The sequence below is a fragment of the Onychostoma macrolepis genome, chromosome 18 (assembly GCF_012432095.1).
Source record: "Onychostoma macrolepis isolate SWU-2019 chromosome 18, ASM1243209v1, whole genome shotgun sequence".
NCBI lineage: Eukaryota > Metazoa > Chordata > Actinopteri > Cypriniformes > Cyprinidae > Onychostoma > Onychostoma macrolepis.
In genome coordinates, this window is record NC_081172.1 from 3,143,188 (window position 1) to 3,161,610 (window position 18,423).

The 18,423-nt window shown below is 34.5% G+C and overlaps 2 protein-coding genes and 1 long non-coding RNA gene across 3 annotated transcripts in view; 1 reads left to right on the forward strand and 2 right to left on the reverse strand.

The window, feature by feature from the left end:
- relt (RELT TNF receptor) overlaps positions 1 to 3,910 on the reverse strand; it is a 29,370-nt gene extending 25,460 nt beyond the window's left edge. The window contains exon 1 of the mRNA XM_058752217.1: positions 3,778 to 3,910. The gene's annotated coding sequence lies outside the window, so the exon portion shown is untranslated. The remainder of the gene's footprint in view (positions 1 to 3,777) is intronic.
- Positions 2,575 to 6,184, forward strand: LOC131524855 (uncharacterized). Its single transcript, XR_009267091.1, has 3 exons — positions 2,575 to 2,706; positions 2,788 to 2,845; positions 5,468 to 6,184. It is a non-coding gene; the product is annotated as an uncharacterized LOC131524855 (long non-coding RNA).
- Positions 6,185 to 7,417: 1,233 nt separating this feature from the next.
- The window catches only part of LOC131524266 (rho guanine nucleotide exchange factor 17-like), a 90,760-nt gene continuing 79,754 nt past the window's right edge, over positions 7,418 to 18,423 (reverse strand). Inside the window, 7 exon segments of the mRNA XM_058751222.1 lie at positions 7,418 to 10,302; positions 11,423 to 11,695; positions 12,721 to 12,895; positions 13,613 to 13,761; positions 13,847 to 13,914; positions 14,002 to 14,088; positions 17,486 to 17,726. Of these exon segments, the coding sequence (XP_058607205.1) occupies positions 10,091 to 10,302; positions 11,423 to 11,695; positions 12,721 to 12,895; positions 13,613 to 13,761; positions 13,847 to 13,914; positions 14,002 to 14,088; positions 17,486 to 17,726 (1,205 nt within the window). The 3' untranslated portion in view covers positions 7,418 to 10,090.

Sequence of the window (18,423 nt, forward strand, 5' to 3'; positions counted from 1 at the left end):
AGAAAGTTACAGGCAGGTGTGTTTGATTAGGGTTGGAGCTAAACTCTGCAGGACCGAAGTTGCCCATCTCTGGTTTAGAAGATTTATAGCAGTGAGAAACTCTAATTTATGGGTTTGAATCTGTGAGCTGCATAAACTAAAGGCATCTTTACACAGTCAAGTTAAGGCTGGTCTGTGCCTGCTCAAAATTCAGTTTAAAGATACAATGCCACATAAAAGCCAGACTAAATTATGCCTGCTCTGACCCACCTCAGCCCCTAGTTACAAAATGCACCACATAAAGTTGCAATTGCTTTGTAAATGCATTCATGCCACCTCTAAACAGCTTTAAACAGTCAGTGTAAAGATACCTAAATGCTGCAAAAGTGCTTCTGTGCCACCTTTGCAGTGTACATTTGGTGTTAACTGTGCAAAGACGTCCTATAATGCCAACATTTTACTTCAAAGGTGGCATAGAAATAGGGCTGCCACTAACGACTATTTTTATTTCGATTACTCTATCGACTAATTTATCGATTAATCTAAACGATTAATTTCCCACAAAAAAATCTACAATTTTACTTAAGAATATTTTATTAAACCATATGAAATCCAAATTTCTATTAAATCCTTTTTTAGTAAAGTAAAGTGCAACAGAGTGCAAGAAGCAAGTGTCCATCTCAATCAAAGTTCAGTATTATAGTGTAAGAATGACAACATATCCACGTGTTCTAGTCTACAAATAATACAATTATAATCAAAAAACACTTTTTAAAGGAGTACCCGAAATATTATTTACCAGAATTTATTTAGGTGAAAAATTTAAATGTGCAGTATTTCTGAAAAAATAAAAAATAAAAAAATTAATAAAATGCTTTTTTAAATATAAAATCAATTAATTGGAGATGCTTTTGATTATTAAAAGAAAGTATAGAAAAATGAAAATGAAAAAAGCAAAACAAAACTGAATTTGGAAATAAAACGGATTTCATAGGGCCCTATAATTATAATAATTTTTTTGTGGTAATAAAAATTGATTTAAGTGAACAATAGCTTTTAAAATGACTTAAAATACATATATAATAGCAATGATGCAATAATAATTAGTTCAAATAAAGTATCAAAAGCAAGAAATCATATGGTTTTATTGAACAAAATTGTTAAAATAAATAAAGTATTATAAACAATAGAGCTAATGTACATTACGCATAACAATAAAGGCCTGCAGGGGCGCCAACGGCCTGACAGTTGTTTTTACACATTACTGCGCAATCTAAACCGCTGTGTGACGCACATACGCAACATACATGCATCGCATATAATTATTTTATTAAATCATAGCGTTTGTGAATTCACAATTATGCTTAATTATGATTTTTAAATTATCATGCTTATCATGCAGCCTTAGAAAATAGTCAAAATATTTGTTTTACGGATTCTCGTCCGTGAAATGCACCACTTCCGGTATTTTGCCAGTTAGTCAACGCGAGCAAAATGAAGTAGATGATTTTTTAAAAATCGACTAGTCGACTAAAATCGACGAATCGCGACAGCCCTACATAGAAACACTTCTGAGGTGCCATTACACACTGTTTAATGCCACTCACACAGCAATTATGATATCAGGGGCTGAGGTGGGTCTGAGCAGGCATAATTTAGTCTGTCTTTCATGTAGGATTGTGTCTTTATGCTGAATTTTGAGCAGGTACTGAGAAGCCTTAACTCGGCTGTGTAAAGACACTGATTAGCAGTCTGTTTATCTGCCTAATGCACATTTCACACAAAAATCCTAATAGCTAGCTGAAATCATCAGTTTTAAACAGACTGACTGGCTTTATGCAGATAAACCAAGTATTTTACATATTCTGCCTCTAGTCTAATGCCTTTCCATGCACAGTAGGGTGGATCGGAATTAAAGGTGGATTAAAAATTGTAAAGTATATAAACTGTTGCAGACGTCATGCTGATGAGTCAAAAATCTAAATTCAGATGTGCCAAATATATTACAACGTCAGAGTGAGTCTGCTAACCTGTCCCATGACAAACATTGCCTGTATTAGAGTCATGCATTCAGTGCACAATGCTTTATAAACCTTAAAGTTACTAAAGTATTTGTGTGGCTCATAAAGCAGGTAATGCTGAACACGGTAATAATAGTGCATATTTATTTCAAACGTGAGCATAAAACACGTTTAGGCATTTTGTTAATGCCTGTTAAAAAAGTCAAACTACAAAGACGTGGCAATTACATCCTGCTTTATAACAGTCCAGGCTGTGTGCCAATGCTGCGTATCACTATAATATTCACGGCGGGTTTACAAAAGATTTTAATTATAACGACACGGGTGGTGCCTTGTAACTTAAAGTCTTTTAAATAGGAATTTTGGGATTTATCCAACATGCTTTGGTGCCTATAGGTTATACATATATGTTGTACAATGTTTTATAACACAGCATTTTTGTTTATAGTGCAGACCATAAATTATGCATGCAGCACAAACATGTGTTTTCAGCTGGTATAAGCCGCAGCTGGCGCAGTGCGTGCCAAAGTCTGGAGCCAAAGTGTGTATGTGTGTGTGTGAAGCTGCCCAGTGGGCGACACATTATGATGAGCTGTATTTAAATCCGCTCACTGCCTTAGTTAACTGAGTTCACTGGAAAAGAGCAGAACAATTTGTGATCCCTGAATGATTTAAAGAGCTGAAGTGGATGACACCATGACAGGAGGTAAATGATGGTAATATATTATTGTGTTAGTTTCGTAAAACCAATAAATGCTGTTCCTCATTCTGCTCTCATATATATTAGATTCTGTGGAAACTGCAGCAGATACGAAATGTTTATAGACCCTCCATAAACGCTGTTGGTAAGTTCACAACATACAGTAAAACACAATGTTCCTGTAATGTAAGGAACAATGTAATGTTCCTGTAATGTACAAAATGTACTTATTTAATGGTTCATGCATTTGCAATCATAATCTTATGTTCGGGTAACACTCCATAATGAATATATATATATATAAATTATACATAACACTTAACAGATTAGTGATTCCCTCTACCGTTTTTTACTAAGATAATCATAGTTTGTGACAACAAGTGACAACAGTACAGCTATTGTTATTGCTGTAATAATAAACTCATTTTTGGATAATAAAATAATATTACAATAAATAAAGTTTATCATTGTTTAGTTCCCTTCTTTTCCAGAGACATTGGTGGTTAAAAAGTTGTTTTATAAACCAATAAATGGAAAATCACTAGAATTTTGTCAGGAAAGATAATGGTACATGGTGCATTTTTCATTTAAAGATCATGTACATTCAAATACGCATATATGTAATTATTAGAATCACCAGTTTAGCAATATACAGTGTAATATTTGTCTATAAAGGAGGAATTCTAATCATAATCAAAAGCAGTAACATAAAAGTAATGATTTAAAAAAAAAAAAAAAAAGTAGGCTAACCGACACTGTTTTACAGCCCTTTAAGTGAATGAGACTATCACGAAACACCAAAGAACTCAACTCAACACATTTCTATTGTTTCCTGTGTGAAACGGTTCAGTAGGACTATCGGCAAAACTCTGATCTCAAAATCTAAAACCACCAATGTATTGAAGTACAGCTCAGTACAGTATATCCACACTCATCTGAGTACGCAGTATACACTACAGTACACACAAGTAGGCTAACTGAAAATATACCGGCAGAAATGCCGCATCCGCACTGCAACTGTCCCCATCTGTTAATAAACTCTTTCACACAGTCAATAAAGTTCGTATTTTATCTTACCTGTTTTACTGTGAAGTCATTAGTGTCCTACAATCATCATATGCCAGATGTGTGATCTATAATTACACAAAGAGAGGGAGAGAGACAGAACCGCAGAGATGAGCAGAGCGATCCAACATTTGAACCGAGTCGCTGAGAACTGAGAGAAACACGTCACAGCGCGTGTAATATGAGCTTCACCTCGCGCGCGCCCTCTGTCTCTCTATTAATTCCTGTCAAGATTTACCGCACTGTAATTGTCAAACGTGTCAAGTGATATTACAGCCTACAGAAGGAAAAGAGAAAAATGAATTTTAAAACTAAATAAAATCCCGAAAGAAATTACATTGTATTCACACTTAAAAGACATTTGAAAATGAAAATTTGCATATCAGGCCATTCAAGATATAGATGAGTTTGATTCTTTATAGGAACAGATTTGGAGACATTTAGCATTCTGTCACTTGCTCACCAATGGATGCTCTGCAGTGAATGGGTGCCGTCAGAATGAGAGTCCAAACAACACTCCAGTCCATGTGGGAAAAATATAAAATCAAACATCTCACCTTTTATTTCATCTAAATAGTGTCTACATATGTTCTGTTCTTTCAGTTTTGTTTTTTTGTTGTGTGGAATGCACTCATGTGGCACAAACACATGCTGCAGGGCAGTTTAACACAAGCTCACACTAATTCCTTGTTATTCCGGGTGCGTTTTAACAGTGAACCCTACAGCAAAAAACAATTAAATTCATAATTGAAAATTATAGTTAGCCTACTTCAGTGATTTCACTCTGAATTCATGTGAATAAATCAGATGGTTGAAGTCATGCTCACCAAAACTGTGCATTAACCCTGTGTTCATTAACCCTGTAAGGCCCACTGTTGTAATATTACAACATCATATTTAGCTTGACTAAAATAAAGCTGTTCATGTTTTTTGTTTTGTTTTTTTTTCTCCTCTAAGACCACATTTACACAACTAATAGGTCCTGTTGTTTAGCCTTGCAATGCTATTGGATGCTAGATTTAAAAAAAAAAAAAAAAAAAGGCCTGTTTACCAGCCATAAACTTATACAACCTGAAGCACATCATCTTGTTTTACTGGACTGGATAAAGTAAGTAAAATGCCTAAAACATTTCTTCTGTGATTAGTATTGTCTAGATCATGTAGATATTACGGTATCGTTGAATGCATTGATCAATTTAGATTTTGAGCTTATGTCATGTCAGTGTTGTAATTTACAACACTGGGTTAAAGCGGTAGCAAAATATGTCTGTGCACCTTACACATTACATGGATAAATTGTGCTTCTCACTTGTAGCACGTGGAAAAAGAAAAAAAATCACTCACAAGTTTTGTCTTTTTTGTTGCCATTTTGAGATTCAGTGAAGATTTTATGATTATTAAATTAGTTCAAGTTGAAGAATAAATAATTTCTTTGGGAATTTTAAAGTATTTGTGCTTATAAAATGTAATGTTTTTTCTGGGCTTTGTTTACCCAAATATCTGCTTGCTGCATGAGACACAGGTGATAATGTTCTGGAATGTGGGAGGTATCAGTGCTATAAGCATGACAAGTAAAGGACACAATAAGCTATCAGACAGTATTGTGTGAATTCTGTGAATGGGTGAATTCTGTATGATTGGGATTCATTTGCAGTGGTATTTCTACTCTGGAAAATAAACCTTTTTTTTTTTTTCATTTTAGAATGTCACCAGCCAAGAAAAACCGTCTCATCATATGTGCATCTGATACCATCCAACAGTGACTTTGAGATGGACTCTGATACAAAAGAAGAGTTTTAAAGTCAAGTCATTATGAATGTTCTCTACATTTGTTGAGTGAGTAAAATCACTGATATTCTGTTACCCAAGAGCCCAACGTTGCAATATTACATTTCCCTAAAAACTGACTAAAATGTCAAAAATGTAAAAGCCTATTTATTTCTGCATTAGAGGGCCTCCTACAACAACATTTAAAAGGTGAAATACTTTTTCCACAGGTTTGGGTCTTTCAGTGTTAAAAATCTAAACATTAATGTCTGGAATGAGCTTATGAAGTACATGTAAATCCACCTGCCTTTAAAATGCTGATAAACACAACATTTGTAATTGCTTTCAGGTTCAAACATCTTAACTAACCAACTGAACATCTGCAGATGAAAGCATGTATTATTTTCAGCCTCTATTCAATAATAACCTAATATACCTGGTCATTCTAAACTTCTGAAAACCATTAAGACATTAAAGAAATGGATGATCCAAAAGAACATGGCAAATTCTGGCACAGGATGCACATGATAATTCAAACTTTTTTTTCATATTCAGATAAACTGATGCTTCTGTAGAAACCTTAAGTCTTTAATTAAATGAGTGATAATGGTTACTCTGAGACAGAGCTCATGTAGGCTGCATCATTCTTTGGTTTCTTATACGCCAACTGCACAGAATCATGCGTCAGAATAAAAGCAGATCTCTCACACAAAACATGAACTGCAGGGTCAGGCCATGAACTTTCATTGCATGACATTATAAAGCTTTCTTTGTGCCCTCACACAACTAGTTTGCTGTGAGATGACGTGAATTGGTCTTGTGTGTTTCATTTTGTATGAACGTTGGACAGTCATTCAGAGCCATGAGCTGCTGACACACCAGCAACACAAGCATCGCATATTTATAGAAACTCTTTCATTCAGCAAGGATGAATTAAATTGATCATAAGTGACAGTAAATTGATTTATAATCATACAAAGATTTCAATTTCAAATAAATACTGTTCATTTTCAACATTGATGATAATCAGAAAATCAAATTTTCACAAATCAAATTAGTAATAATAATGAATTCTGAGAGTTCAAGTAACACTGAAGACTGGAGTAATGCTGAAAATTCAGCTTTTATAACAGCAATAAATTACATTTGAACGTGTATTCAAATAGTTATCTTATTCACAATTTATTTTTGACCAAATAAATGCAGCCTTGGTCAACGAGATTTCTTTAAAAAAATATTTAAAAGCAGTACCAGGTAATATACACCCATATTTAAACGCATAAATGTCCTTGCCCTCCTTAAAATTCTTTGGGCCTGTTGTGACCAAATCATGCATGTTAGATTAAAAAGCTTTTTTCTGTTGTCAAAGTTATTTTAATCCTAAACTAGGTGATGATTCACACTTAAATCACGTTTTACACTTATTAATCGCATACTGAAGGAAAAGATTAAAAAAAGCAGTAAGTAAAACTATTAAATGCGAATCATCACCTATAGCTTTTGATGAACCTCAAATGGATTTTCGCAGCAATGTAACTAAACACAGAAGTCAAAAGAGTGCAGTGTAAAATGACCTTATTTTAATTACCACACATGTAATATTTAGTTGTCTCATACATTTTGTGAGAAACCCTGTTACTTTGTGATTTGAAAAATGTCGTTTCATAAAACTGTGATACCCAAAAGTTACCGCAAGAGAAATAGTAGTAAGTCTAAAACTTTTTTTTATACATTTTTAATTTCAAAATGTACCAAAATTTCAAAAGAGTCTTATTTTGTGCCATAAACGTCCTGGCACTGACAGTGACTCATTTGACTGCGATGACAGGTGAGATCGTGTGCGAGCATGTTTGTAAATGAATTGACGGAGCCTCTGGATTCTGGCATCAGTGAATGTTTAATTACAAAGAAACCCACAGTGACAAAATAGGACAACGGTGTGAAATAAGCATGATGACTGTTACAGGAACCGCAGACGCGGAGCGGCTTCTCTTCTTTTAAAATACTGGAGTAGTTTTAATTTAAATGAGACGGCACATGCCAAATGAGGAAAAAAAAAAAAAAAAAAGACAAAAATACTTATAAAAATATGCCATTAGATTCATATGAACAATCGTGGACTGTGAGAGCACTATGTACAGAGAAAGGCAATATATACCAATATTTACAATAAACATTGATGACGTCTTTCACTAGAAAGGGCTGAGAGGGTCACTTACAACAGTAAGACTCGACTGAGGACTATCATCACTGACTGATTTAGATATTTGATTAAAAAGCAAAAAATGCAGACTCCATTTATGAAAATATGGTTCTCTGAGGATCCCATTTGTAGCAAGAAGATATCTTCTGCAACACTTTGATGTTTACCTGCGAGTTCTTGGCACTAGTGTTCACAACTACTCAACAGATCGATCGATAAAACAATTTTGTGAAATATTCCCATGAGTTTCCATGCATGATGCGGTCTGGGAAATGTCTGACTGCACATCCTTGAGGTGAGCGAGAATTTGGGTGTGACGCGGTTCTTTTCAGACAAACTAAGGCAGCTGAAATTGCTCATTTAACAGGAAGTGCACCCACCTGAGGCGGGCGGCGCAGGCAGAGCGCTTTTAGCGGTTAATTGTCTGTCATAAGCAGCCACAAGCAGCCGAAGGGCTGTAACCCGTCTGACTTCATTCTACGTGTCATAATCTACACACAGACACACTCACAAACAAACACAGAGTTCATCTCTCTACTGCAAACTCTGCATGTCAAATCGATGCAGTCTTCAGCAACATCGTTTAAGAAACAACACAATTCCCTTTCCTGAATTATCATGGTGATGAAAACGACCACTGAAATTATACAGCTGTTCATCGGTGAATCTCACCAATCCCGTCTAGTTATATTTCATCCCAAAATTAAAAGAAATTTACATAAAATAAATTCTATTTTTTACTTTTTATTATTAGATTTTTTTGTATTTAGAAAAAAAAAAATTGTTTTACATTATTTTAATGTCAATTAATTACATTTCCCCTAAATTCCAATTACTGTAATGCAAAAAAAATAAAAAAAATAGAACTGTAATGTGAACAAATTACAGTACATCTGTAAAGTACAAACCATAGTATGGAAGCCCATTTCCACCACGGGATTAAAAAAAAACTAAAAGGTGATTATCTCACAATTCTGACTTCGAGTTTACATCTTGCAATTCTGAATTTTTTCTCAGAATTGCATGAAATAAACTTACATTATGGAGTTAAAAGTCAGAATTGTGAGAAACTCGAAATTGCAAGAAAATTAAGGGGCCGAATTGTTTTCCTAAGATTTGGACTTCTGAGAAAAAATGCCACAATTGTGAGATCATTTGCAATTGTCGTTTGTTTTTTAATTCAATGGTGAATTAAGCTTCTACACCATAGTATTTGTTGGATTAAATTTAATCAAAAATCAAAAAATTGGAAGAATAAAAATGTATTACAGTAATGTGAATGAGATTGTTTTTGCATCACAATTTTAAGAAATTAAAGTGAAATTGCAAAATCTTCTTCTTATTTTTTTATGCTTCTTATTATTTTGGGGTGAAATATGACCTGGATGTTTTTTTTTTGTGAGATTCACCAGAAATTTTTTTTTTAAAATCGTACAAATGTGCCCTCGCTGACCCAACTTGAGTTGAGCATCAAAATCTTTCAGTAGAGAAAAACGCCAGACTACTTTATTTATAAATTAAGTGCTATAAAAAAGACTTAACTAAAAATGAAAAAACATAAATACTGTACAAAAGGTCACAATACCTATATATGGAATGTCATTGCTGTTCTTTTACATAACATAGTGAAGTCTTATTTTTTTCATACATAAAAATGTTTCGATAACCAAAAGAATAAAGTGATAATGTGTAATAACTCTGACTGTGAGTTTGTTGATTATTGAAGTAGTAAAGTGTGTGTGTCATATAACGGTTTGTAGGTACTCTAGCCTTATATTGCACATTGGTTACGTAAGATTAACTCTCATCTCGCCCCGAACAACACAAACGAGAGCTTTACCAAAACATCTTCATTCTCCAATCAAATCACATTCTGTCAAGACCAGTAGTTGACCATTAAAGTGTGCGGACTGACGAAGTGAAGGATGAAAAACTCATCTTTCCACTTTGTACGTCCATCTACATTACCCACAATCCTCCCTGCCTCGTGCGATGCATTCAAACCCTCTCTCTATCCAACAATTCTTGCTTCCTTTCTTTTTTACTTCACCTTTTCCCGCTTTCTCTCTTTTCTTCTTCAAGGTAATGATAATTTCGTCCGCTTTTAAAAAAAAAAGTTTCAACACAATATTCAAAAGCAGCCACAGGAAACACCACATGGCAAGCGAGATCGAGATATTTTACACCGAGAAACGAAATGACCCATAACACAACGTAACGAAAAAACGAACACTCCATAGGTTGATGTCTTACACGCTCATGCACAATGCATCAGAGAACAGGAAGGGGCGGGGTTTCGGGGGGAAGTGCGTGGGCTGGTCCAGCGGCTTGTGTGTCGAAGGGGCGGGGTTTCCGCTACACGCGCCACAGCAGTAAGTGGTTGGTGCTGTCGTCCCGCCCCACCGTCTCGCTGCTATTGGTCAGTCTAAAGTCTTCATAGCCGTCGCCGCCGCTGATGACCAGCAGGTTGGATTTGGTGGGCAGGAGGATGGAGGCGCGCCGTCGGGAGGAGTCTCGTCTCTGCAGGCCTCCGCTGCTGCTCTCAGAGCTGTTCTGTGCTGAGTTCACTATAATACAAATTCAGAAAACACACCCATATTTGTTATCTGATGCCACTGTGCCATATTTTATTGATAGTCTCTATTTATAGACATCCGTCTTGGAAGCATCCAATCACAAGCATTAATCAAGTTTACAACACTTGCTTTTAAAACACTCAGTGTTTGATTGACAGGCGAGTAGACGGTTATTTTCTGTTGTTTGGGATGCATCAGGATGAACTGATGTTTACACTGCAAATGAAATGATCGCACATGTCCCTGACCTTTGTAAACGGTTTGATGGCAAAATGTTCTGAACCAGTTTACACCTGTCTTAGCACTGACTATTTGAGATGGCTAAATTAAATTAAATCAAATTTAAATTTAATATGCGATATTCTTTTGCAGGGCCATAATTGGGTGTTTTTTTTTAATACCACAACACACAATGTTACATTTTTTAATAATAAATAATGTGTGTATTAGCTAGACTTTTTATTTATTAACCTTCCTTTTAAACAAAAATAAATTCCATGCCAAACAATTACTGTAAAAACATGACAACATGAGTTAAACAAAAGAAAGAATAACAAGGTACATTTCAGCTCACATTAAAAAACAAGGTAAAAAAAAAAAAAAAAAAAGTATTACCTAAAAAACAAACAAAAAAGAATGAGTTTTTTTAGGCTGGATTTAAATTCAGTTAAATATTTGATATTGAATTGCAGGGCCATAATCACATTATTTAAGAATACCATAATATTCATAAAATGTAAAATAATCTTAAATTATTTATTGAATTTTTATTATCATCATTAACTGTGTTTGTGTTTTTATGAATACCGTAACATTTTTTATTATTGTTAATATTTTTATATACAGTATAGTGCAGTGCAATATGGTAAGTTTTTAAAATATACTGCTACATAAAAAAATTTTAATTGTATGAACAAATGATAAAATTACAACACATTTAAGTCGCACTGAACTCCTAATACTCTTATTGTACCTTAATAACAACAGATAAAAAACACTTAGAACAGATCAATGTCTGCAGGTTTCTGTATTTCCATAATGCACTTTGCAATTTTGTTGCCAGATCCTCTGTTAATATTACCTACACTGCAGTAGGAAGTGAGAAACTTACCTGATTCAGACGGCGGTGGAAAGTTGACGTCAAAGCCCTCTGGCAGCTCAATGCACGTGAGGAAGCGGACGTGTCCGGTGTGTCCGTGGGCGGAGCCCATGGGGAGGAGGGGAGCGCGCAGAGAGCCCTGCCCAGTGCTGGAGGACACGGGCGGGATGGCCAGAGTCAGGACCACCCCTGCACTGGTGCCGATCCACAGCAGGTCCTTACACGCCAGAAGAGCTGTGATCCGCAAACACGCTGCTTTGTGCTGCCGGATAATGGCATCAGAGCCTAAAAGAAAAAAATGAGACAGGGATTTGATTTGATTCTGAAACAGTTCTTTATCAAAAAGCAGAGTTTATTATTTACTATTATAGCTAAAAAAACAAGCATGTTTACTGAAAAGTGTAACCTGCTAAGACCTATGCACACACACACACACAGTCTTAGTATTACTTGTATACTGTTATAGTATTTATTGATATTTTTAGTTAGATTAAAATTTGTATTTTATTTTAAAGTTTTAGTAATTTTGTTGTGTTTTTGTCCTTTTTATTTATTATGCATCATATTTGTTGAATAAAATTGTTGTTTCTTAACAATTTTGAGGTGCTTATTCCAAAAATAGCATCTGTTTTGCTCAAGCACATCGGATTTTCTCAACAACAACAAAAAAATTTGTATCAGTTTTGTTTTCGACAACCATTTGTGCAGTGAAGTCTTATATTATAACTTAATCAATAGAAAAACTGCCACAAACACATGATTCCTGTCTGAATCTGAGCCAGATTACGATTTGTTCAATGCTCAGCCCATTTTCACATGTATGAATGAATCTAAACATTTTATGCATAACGCTGATTTCAAGGACAGAATTATTATGGCCAGTGACAGAAGAAAATGGAAACATGAGCCTGATGTTTTCTGTGGGCCCTATGTTTTACTGCATCCAAACAGCCACAGAAAATGACAGATTTTGTAAAAAAAAAAAGCAGCTTACTTTGTAAAGTTTTTGAGTATTTGAACATATTTTCCCACTCTTTTGCAGATTTTAAGTAAAATTATACATTTTTAATGCTTCTTTTTGTCATGAAAACCACAGCTTGTGATATTTGACTGCTTTTGTTATTTTGATAAACATTAAAACTGATACACATCAGTTGAAAAATTGAAAAATTATTTTGTGAAAAAAACAAACAAACAAAAAACTATGTAATGGAAAGTTATCGATGTTTTTGAAAAAAAAAAGCATTTGCAGAAGAGCCATAATTTGACCTAATTTGATGATGCTGTAATTAATGCACACTAAACGGTACCTGCAAGCATCTTGTGCACGGCTGGAGCCACGTCGACCTCCGTCAGGCTCTCGTAGGTGGAGGCGTGATAGAGCCGCACCTGAGCGCTGCCCTGTAGAGCGATCCACACGCCTTTACCATAACTCACGATACTGGTCACGCAGCGCCCGCTGTCCTGACCCACCTGGAATGAGTGCTGACAAACACATTCAAACACAATGTCAACATTGCTAAACTGATTCAAGAGCATGAATGTCTACCGCTGTTCAGAAATGTGATGTCAAGTGGATATCTTTGGTTACAATTGCCATTTTTGTACAATTGCCATATGTCAAGTCACATTTTTTATTATTAGTGTCAACATTCAGTTCAAATTTTGTTCTCATCTGATGATGTCAGTGCAGGTATATCTATAATATTTCTCAATATTAATTGAATATTTCCCCACCCTGTTACATTTGTGGTGTTTCTAGTCAAAAATGATGTACAAAAATTGTTTGTAAATTTCTTGTATGCTATATTAATTACCAAATATTGGATTCAATTTTTTTTGTCAACTTGTATTCTTTCAGTTAGCACAGGTGAAACTAATTGTTCGTAGGCTTCTCTGATCTGAGTGCATGCACCACGGTTTATGAGTGAATATTATCAAAATTTTCCACAAATGATGCTTATTCACTCAAAAACTGAGGCGCAAACACTCAAATCAATGAGGCGTATGATCATTCAGTCCCAAAAACAAACACAAAACCTGTGCTAAATGAAAGAAGTTGACAAAAAGATTGAATCCAAGATTACTTAATTATTTAAAGGGCTGGTAATTTTTGACCAAATCAGTTAAAGGATTTTCAGCATAAGACTTAAACCAAAATAGCTTTTTCCAGACATCATCTGCATGTAGTTTGCGTCTGACCTCTTGTGCTAAAGTGCTGGTGTTGACGATAAGGACTCTGTTCTGACAGCCACACCACAGTTTTCCCGCCACAGGAACCATTTTGGTCACGGGTCCACTCGGAGAGCCCAGACACAGCGTTTGAGAGCTCTGAGGATCCCAGAAACTTCCTGTTATGTAGAAAAAGCAGAGAGAGTCGGTGTAAATCACTCTTATCAGTTATAACTGAATCATTTTAAATGGATCTGAGCTCACCTGCTTCCCTCTGATAAACAATCACCTCCCCGTTCGCCAGGGACACAAACACTTTGTTGTCAAGATACCTGCGAATTAAAAAAAGATGTTCAGTCTCCATGCTGACGTTGCATAAGTTACCACGGCAACAGATCAATGAGGTGGAAGATGCTTACAGGATACACAGGATAGAAGCAGAGTGCTGCATCTTCATGCTGTTCTTCCTGTTTCTGATGTTGTCTGACGACTGGTACACATGAATACTGAAAGAAAAAAGTCATTATTACAACACGATTATGCTTATGAAATATGGCATTTATGTCCTTATGTGTTTACTGGTAATCACAAACTTATGTTGAAAAGTTTGGGGTCAGTTTTTTATATTTTTGAACGTATCTTAAGCTCACCAAGGCTGCAATTATTTGATTGAAAATAAAGTAAAATCAATTAAAACAAACGTTTTCCATGTTTTCAAATACATTGTAAAATGTAATTTATTCCTGTGACGAAAAGCTGATTTTTCAGTATCATTACTCTAGTCTTCAGTGTCACATGATCCTTCAGAAATCATTCTAATATGCTGATATTATTAGGAATTAAAATACATTATATACACAGGCATCAAGTCAAATGCTCTCTAAGTCTTTGTTTGTTTTGATTTTCAACTGGCAGTGGGGCAAGAACAAATGCTGCACACCTGCTTTTGTGACGCAGAGAGTGAGAGAGTGAGTAAATGTTTGTATGGAAAGTGACAGGATGCACTGAGGACACGGGCAGGTCTGATCTTGAGATAATGAGTGTCTCTGTGGGAACGCGGTAAACGGTTGTACTGTAGTCAGATCAGGGTCACCTGAGGTGAGAATTAAACCCCAAACAGAAGAACGGCAGGGAGGTGTTTTGTGCCGCTAAATGCCATTACGTCACTGCGTGTTACTATCGTTCGACTTTAAATTAGGCCCATGGGCTTTGGATGCTGCCTAAACACAAATTTGAACACTTATAATAACTACCAATAATTATATTAACAAACATTATGTCATTATTTAATAGATCATTCATTTTGCATTCAAATGGTAAGAACTTTCATGAAAATGAAATGTTCATATTTGAATGATTTTATTTTTTCATGTTTTGACAAATATCTTGTATATAATGTATTTTATTTGTATTTATTACTTAGCCCCTAATAAGCTTTTTAATAGATTTTATTGTTATATTTTGTTATATTAAAGGGGTCATGAATTGCATTTTTTTTTTACGTACACACACACACACACACACACACACACACACACACACACACACACACACACACACACACACACACACATATATATACACACACACACACAAACACACTACTGTTAAAAAGTTTGGGATCAGAAAGATTTTTTATGTTTTTTTTTAAAGAAGTTAAATCTAATATTTGATCAAAAATACAGAAAAAGTCATATTGTGAAATATTATTACGATGTAAAACAACGTTTTTTTATTTTAATAGACATTAAAATATAATTTATTCTAGTCATGCAAAGCTGAATTTTCAGCATCATTACTCCAGTCATCAGAGTCACATGATCCTTCAAAAATCATTACAATATGCTGATTTATTATCAGTGCTGGAAACTGTTGTGCTGCTTAATATTTTTTTGGGGAACCTGTGATACTTTTTTCAGCATTCTTTGATGAATAAAAAGTTAAAAAGTAGAGCATTTATTTAAAATAGGAATATATTTTTTAACAATGTATACTACCGTTCAAAAGTTTGGGGTCAGCTAATTTTTATTCTCTTTTTTTGAAAGAAATTAAAACTTTTATTCAGCAAGGATGTGTTAAATTGACAAGAAGTGATAGCAAAGATTTATATTGTTAGAAAAGATTTATATTTTGAATAAATGCTGTTCTTTTAAACTTTTTATTCATCAAAAAACCTGAAAAAAGTACCAGTTTCCAAAAAAAAAAAAAAAAAAACATTTGGCTGCACAACTGTTGCCAACATAGATAATTTTAATAATAAATCAGCATATTTGAATGATTTCTGAAGGATCGTGTGATACTTTAGACTGGAGTAATGATGTTAAAAATTAAGCTTTGAAACACAGTAATAAATCATGTTTTAAAGTATATTAAAATAGAAACCATTATTTGGTAACACTTTACAATAAGGTTCATTAGTTAACTACATGAGTTAACATGAACTAATAATGAACTGCACTTATACAGCGTTTATTAATCTTTGTTAATGTTAATTTCAACATTTAATAATACATTATTAAAATCTTGTTAACATTAGGTAATGCACTGTGAACTAACATGAACTAACAATGAACATCTGTATTTTTATTAACTAACGTTAGCGAAGATTAGTAAATACAGTAACAAATGTATTGCTCATGGTTAGTTCATGTTAGTTAATACATTAACTAATGTTTAACTAATGAACCTTATTGTAAAGTGTTACCCATTATTTTATATTGTAATAACATTTTGCAATATTACGTTTTTTTTTTGTGGAAAAATAAATGCAGCCTTGATGAGCATAAGAGACTTCTTTAAAAAAACATTACAAGTCTTACTGATCCCAAACTTTTGAACGGCAGTGTATATACTTATAAACATAATATTTTAGAAGTAATAGGCTACTTTCTATGTGTCTGTCTGTCACAAGTAAACGCCTACTGCTATGACTGGCTAACAGTTTTGCTTATTAAAATAACAACATGGGTCTTTCGGGTTTAAAACATACAAATACTCTGTATATAACAAATGGTCTGGAATAGACAATGGTAAAATATATCAACACAGACACTATTGAAAGAGAGCTGAACTGCGGCACAGATTGACATGACAAATCCCGACAGTAAACTGATGTCCCGTTCTATTTTCTACATACTCCAAGCATTCATGCTGCTTCTGACCTGAAAGAGAAATGGATTCGCGACATGACGTAACAGCGCTTGCGTCAGATCTAGATATGTTAGGATCACAAGGACGGCAATTCAAAGATGATTTTTCACCTACACAACACAGCGTCTTGTTATCTTGTAATGACATCTGTATGGTTCTGTTAAAGGAGTAATCCTGTGTTTGCGTCTCTCTAGTATAAGTTTTTAAACTTATAGGATGTTTTTTTATAGTGCATTGACTTGTTATATGTCAAAAGGGAAATTTGATTTCTCATATATATATATATATTTTTGTCATTACTTACAAATATACATTTGTTTTTTTAATACTTAGAAGTTAACATGAATTAAAATGAGCATAGTTTATTTTCTTTATTTTTTTGTATTAATGTCAGGTGTTAGAAGAAAGAAGTAAAAGACTTCGTTTCAAATTATTATTATAATTTTTTTGGTTTATGCTGATATAATCATGGCCAGTTCGGCAGTGAAGATAATAACAACTAATAATATCACAGCCTACTTTTAAAGATACAATCAAATCCTGTTAGAACAAATCAACTACATAACACAGTAATTTATTCTCTTAAAACCTAAACTAGATCTTAAAAAAATTTGAAACTGAAGTAAGTTTAAGTTCTATATTTACTAAACCTAAAAAAAAAAAAAAAAAGAAAAAAAAAGTAAACTGAAAAATAGACAAATAAAAGCTACATCACAGTACAGAAGTTATTTATTCTGTCATGCAGTGACCCACCAGCCGTCCTCGGTCCCGAGCCAGACGGAGCTCTGATACGCCTCGGGGTCGATGCTCAGCAGGTCCTCCAGACTGGCACGGGTGAAGGAGCCTCGACTGGACCGCCGCATGGCTCGGCCGTCCATGGGACTGTCCGCATTGAGCCGAGGGGCCCCGAATGTGCTCGGGACAGGAAATTCCTGTTCCTCCTCGGAGCTGGTGGTCTCGGTGGCCATGTCCTTTGAAACGGCTGCTTCATCATCTGAGAGAAACAAATAAATACAAAACATCATCAATAAGACAAAAGTAGAGTACAAAATCACCAATCAACTGATTACTTCTACTGGTGTTCCTCAAGGATCTATTTTGGGTCCACTGTTCTTTGCTCTATGTATGAATGTTCTTAATTTGGCATGTCCTGGTATTAATATACAGATGTATTCGGATTATACTGTAATCTATTTACATGGTAATAGTTTCACACAAGTTGACCTTACAAATTCCATGGTTAATGTGTCGGCATGGCTAAAAGAGAATTGCTTGCAACTAAATGTTTCCAAAACAGTATGTATGTTTTTTTCTAAGTCAAATAGTTTTACTAAAGAGCCAGATGTTTATGTGTCAGGGCTGAGGCTGTAGGTAGTGTCCCAATATAAATACCTTGGAATACTGATTGATTCTAAACTTACATTTAAAGCTCAGGTTTAAAAGGTTTGTAAGCAGGTTAAGTTCAATCTCTATAATTTTCGGTTTATACGAGATTATATGTCATTTGAGGCAGCTAAGATGTATATGCATTCTATGGTTATTCCTCACATGACTTACTGTTTAACGACTTGGTCTCAGGCGAGTTTAATGACTCTAAAACCATTAGAGTCCTTATATAAACGTACACTTAAAGTTCTTGACAAGAAACCAGTACATTTTCATAATTGTTCAATATTGAAAAAGTATAATCT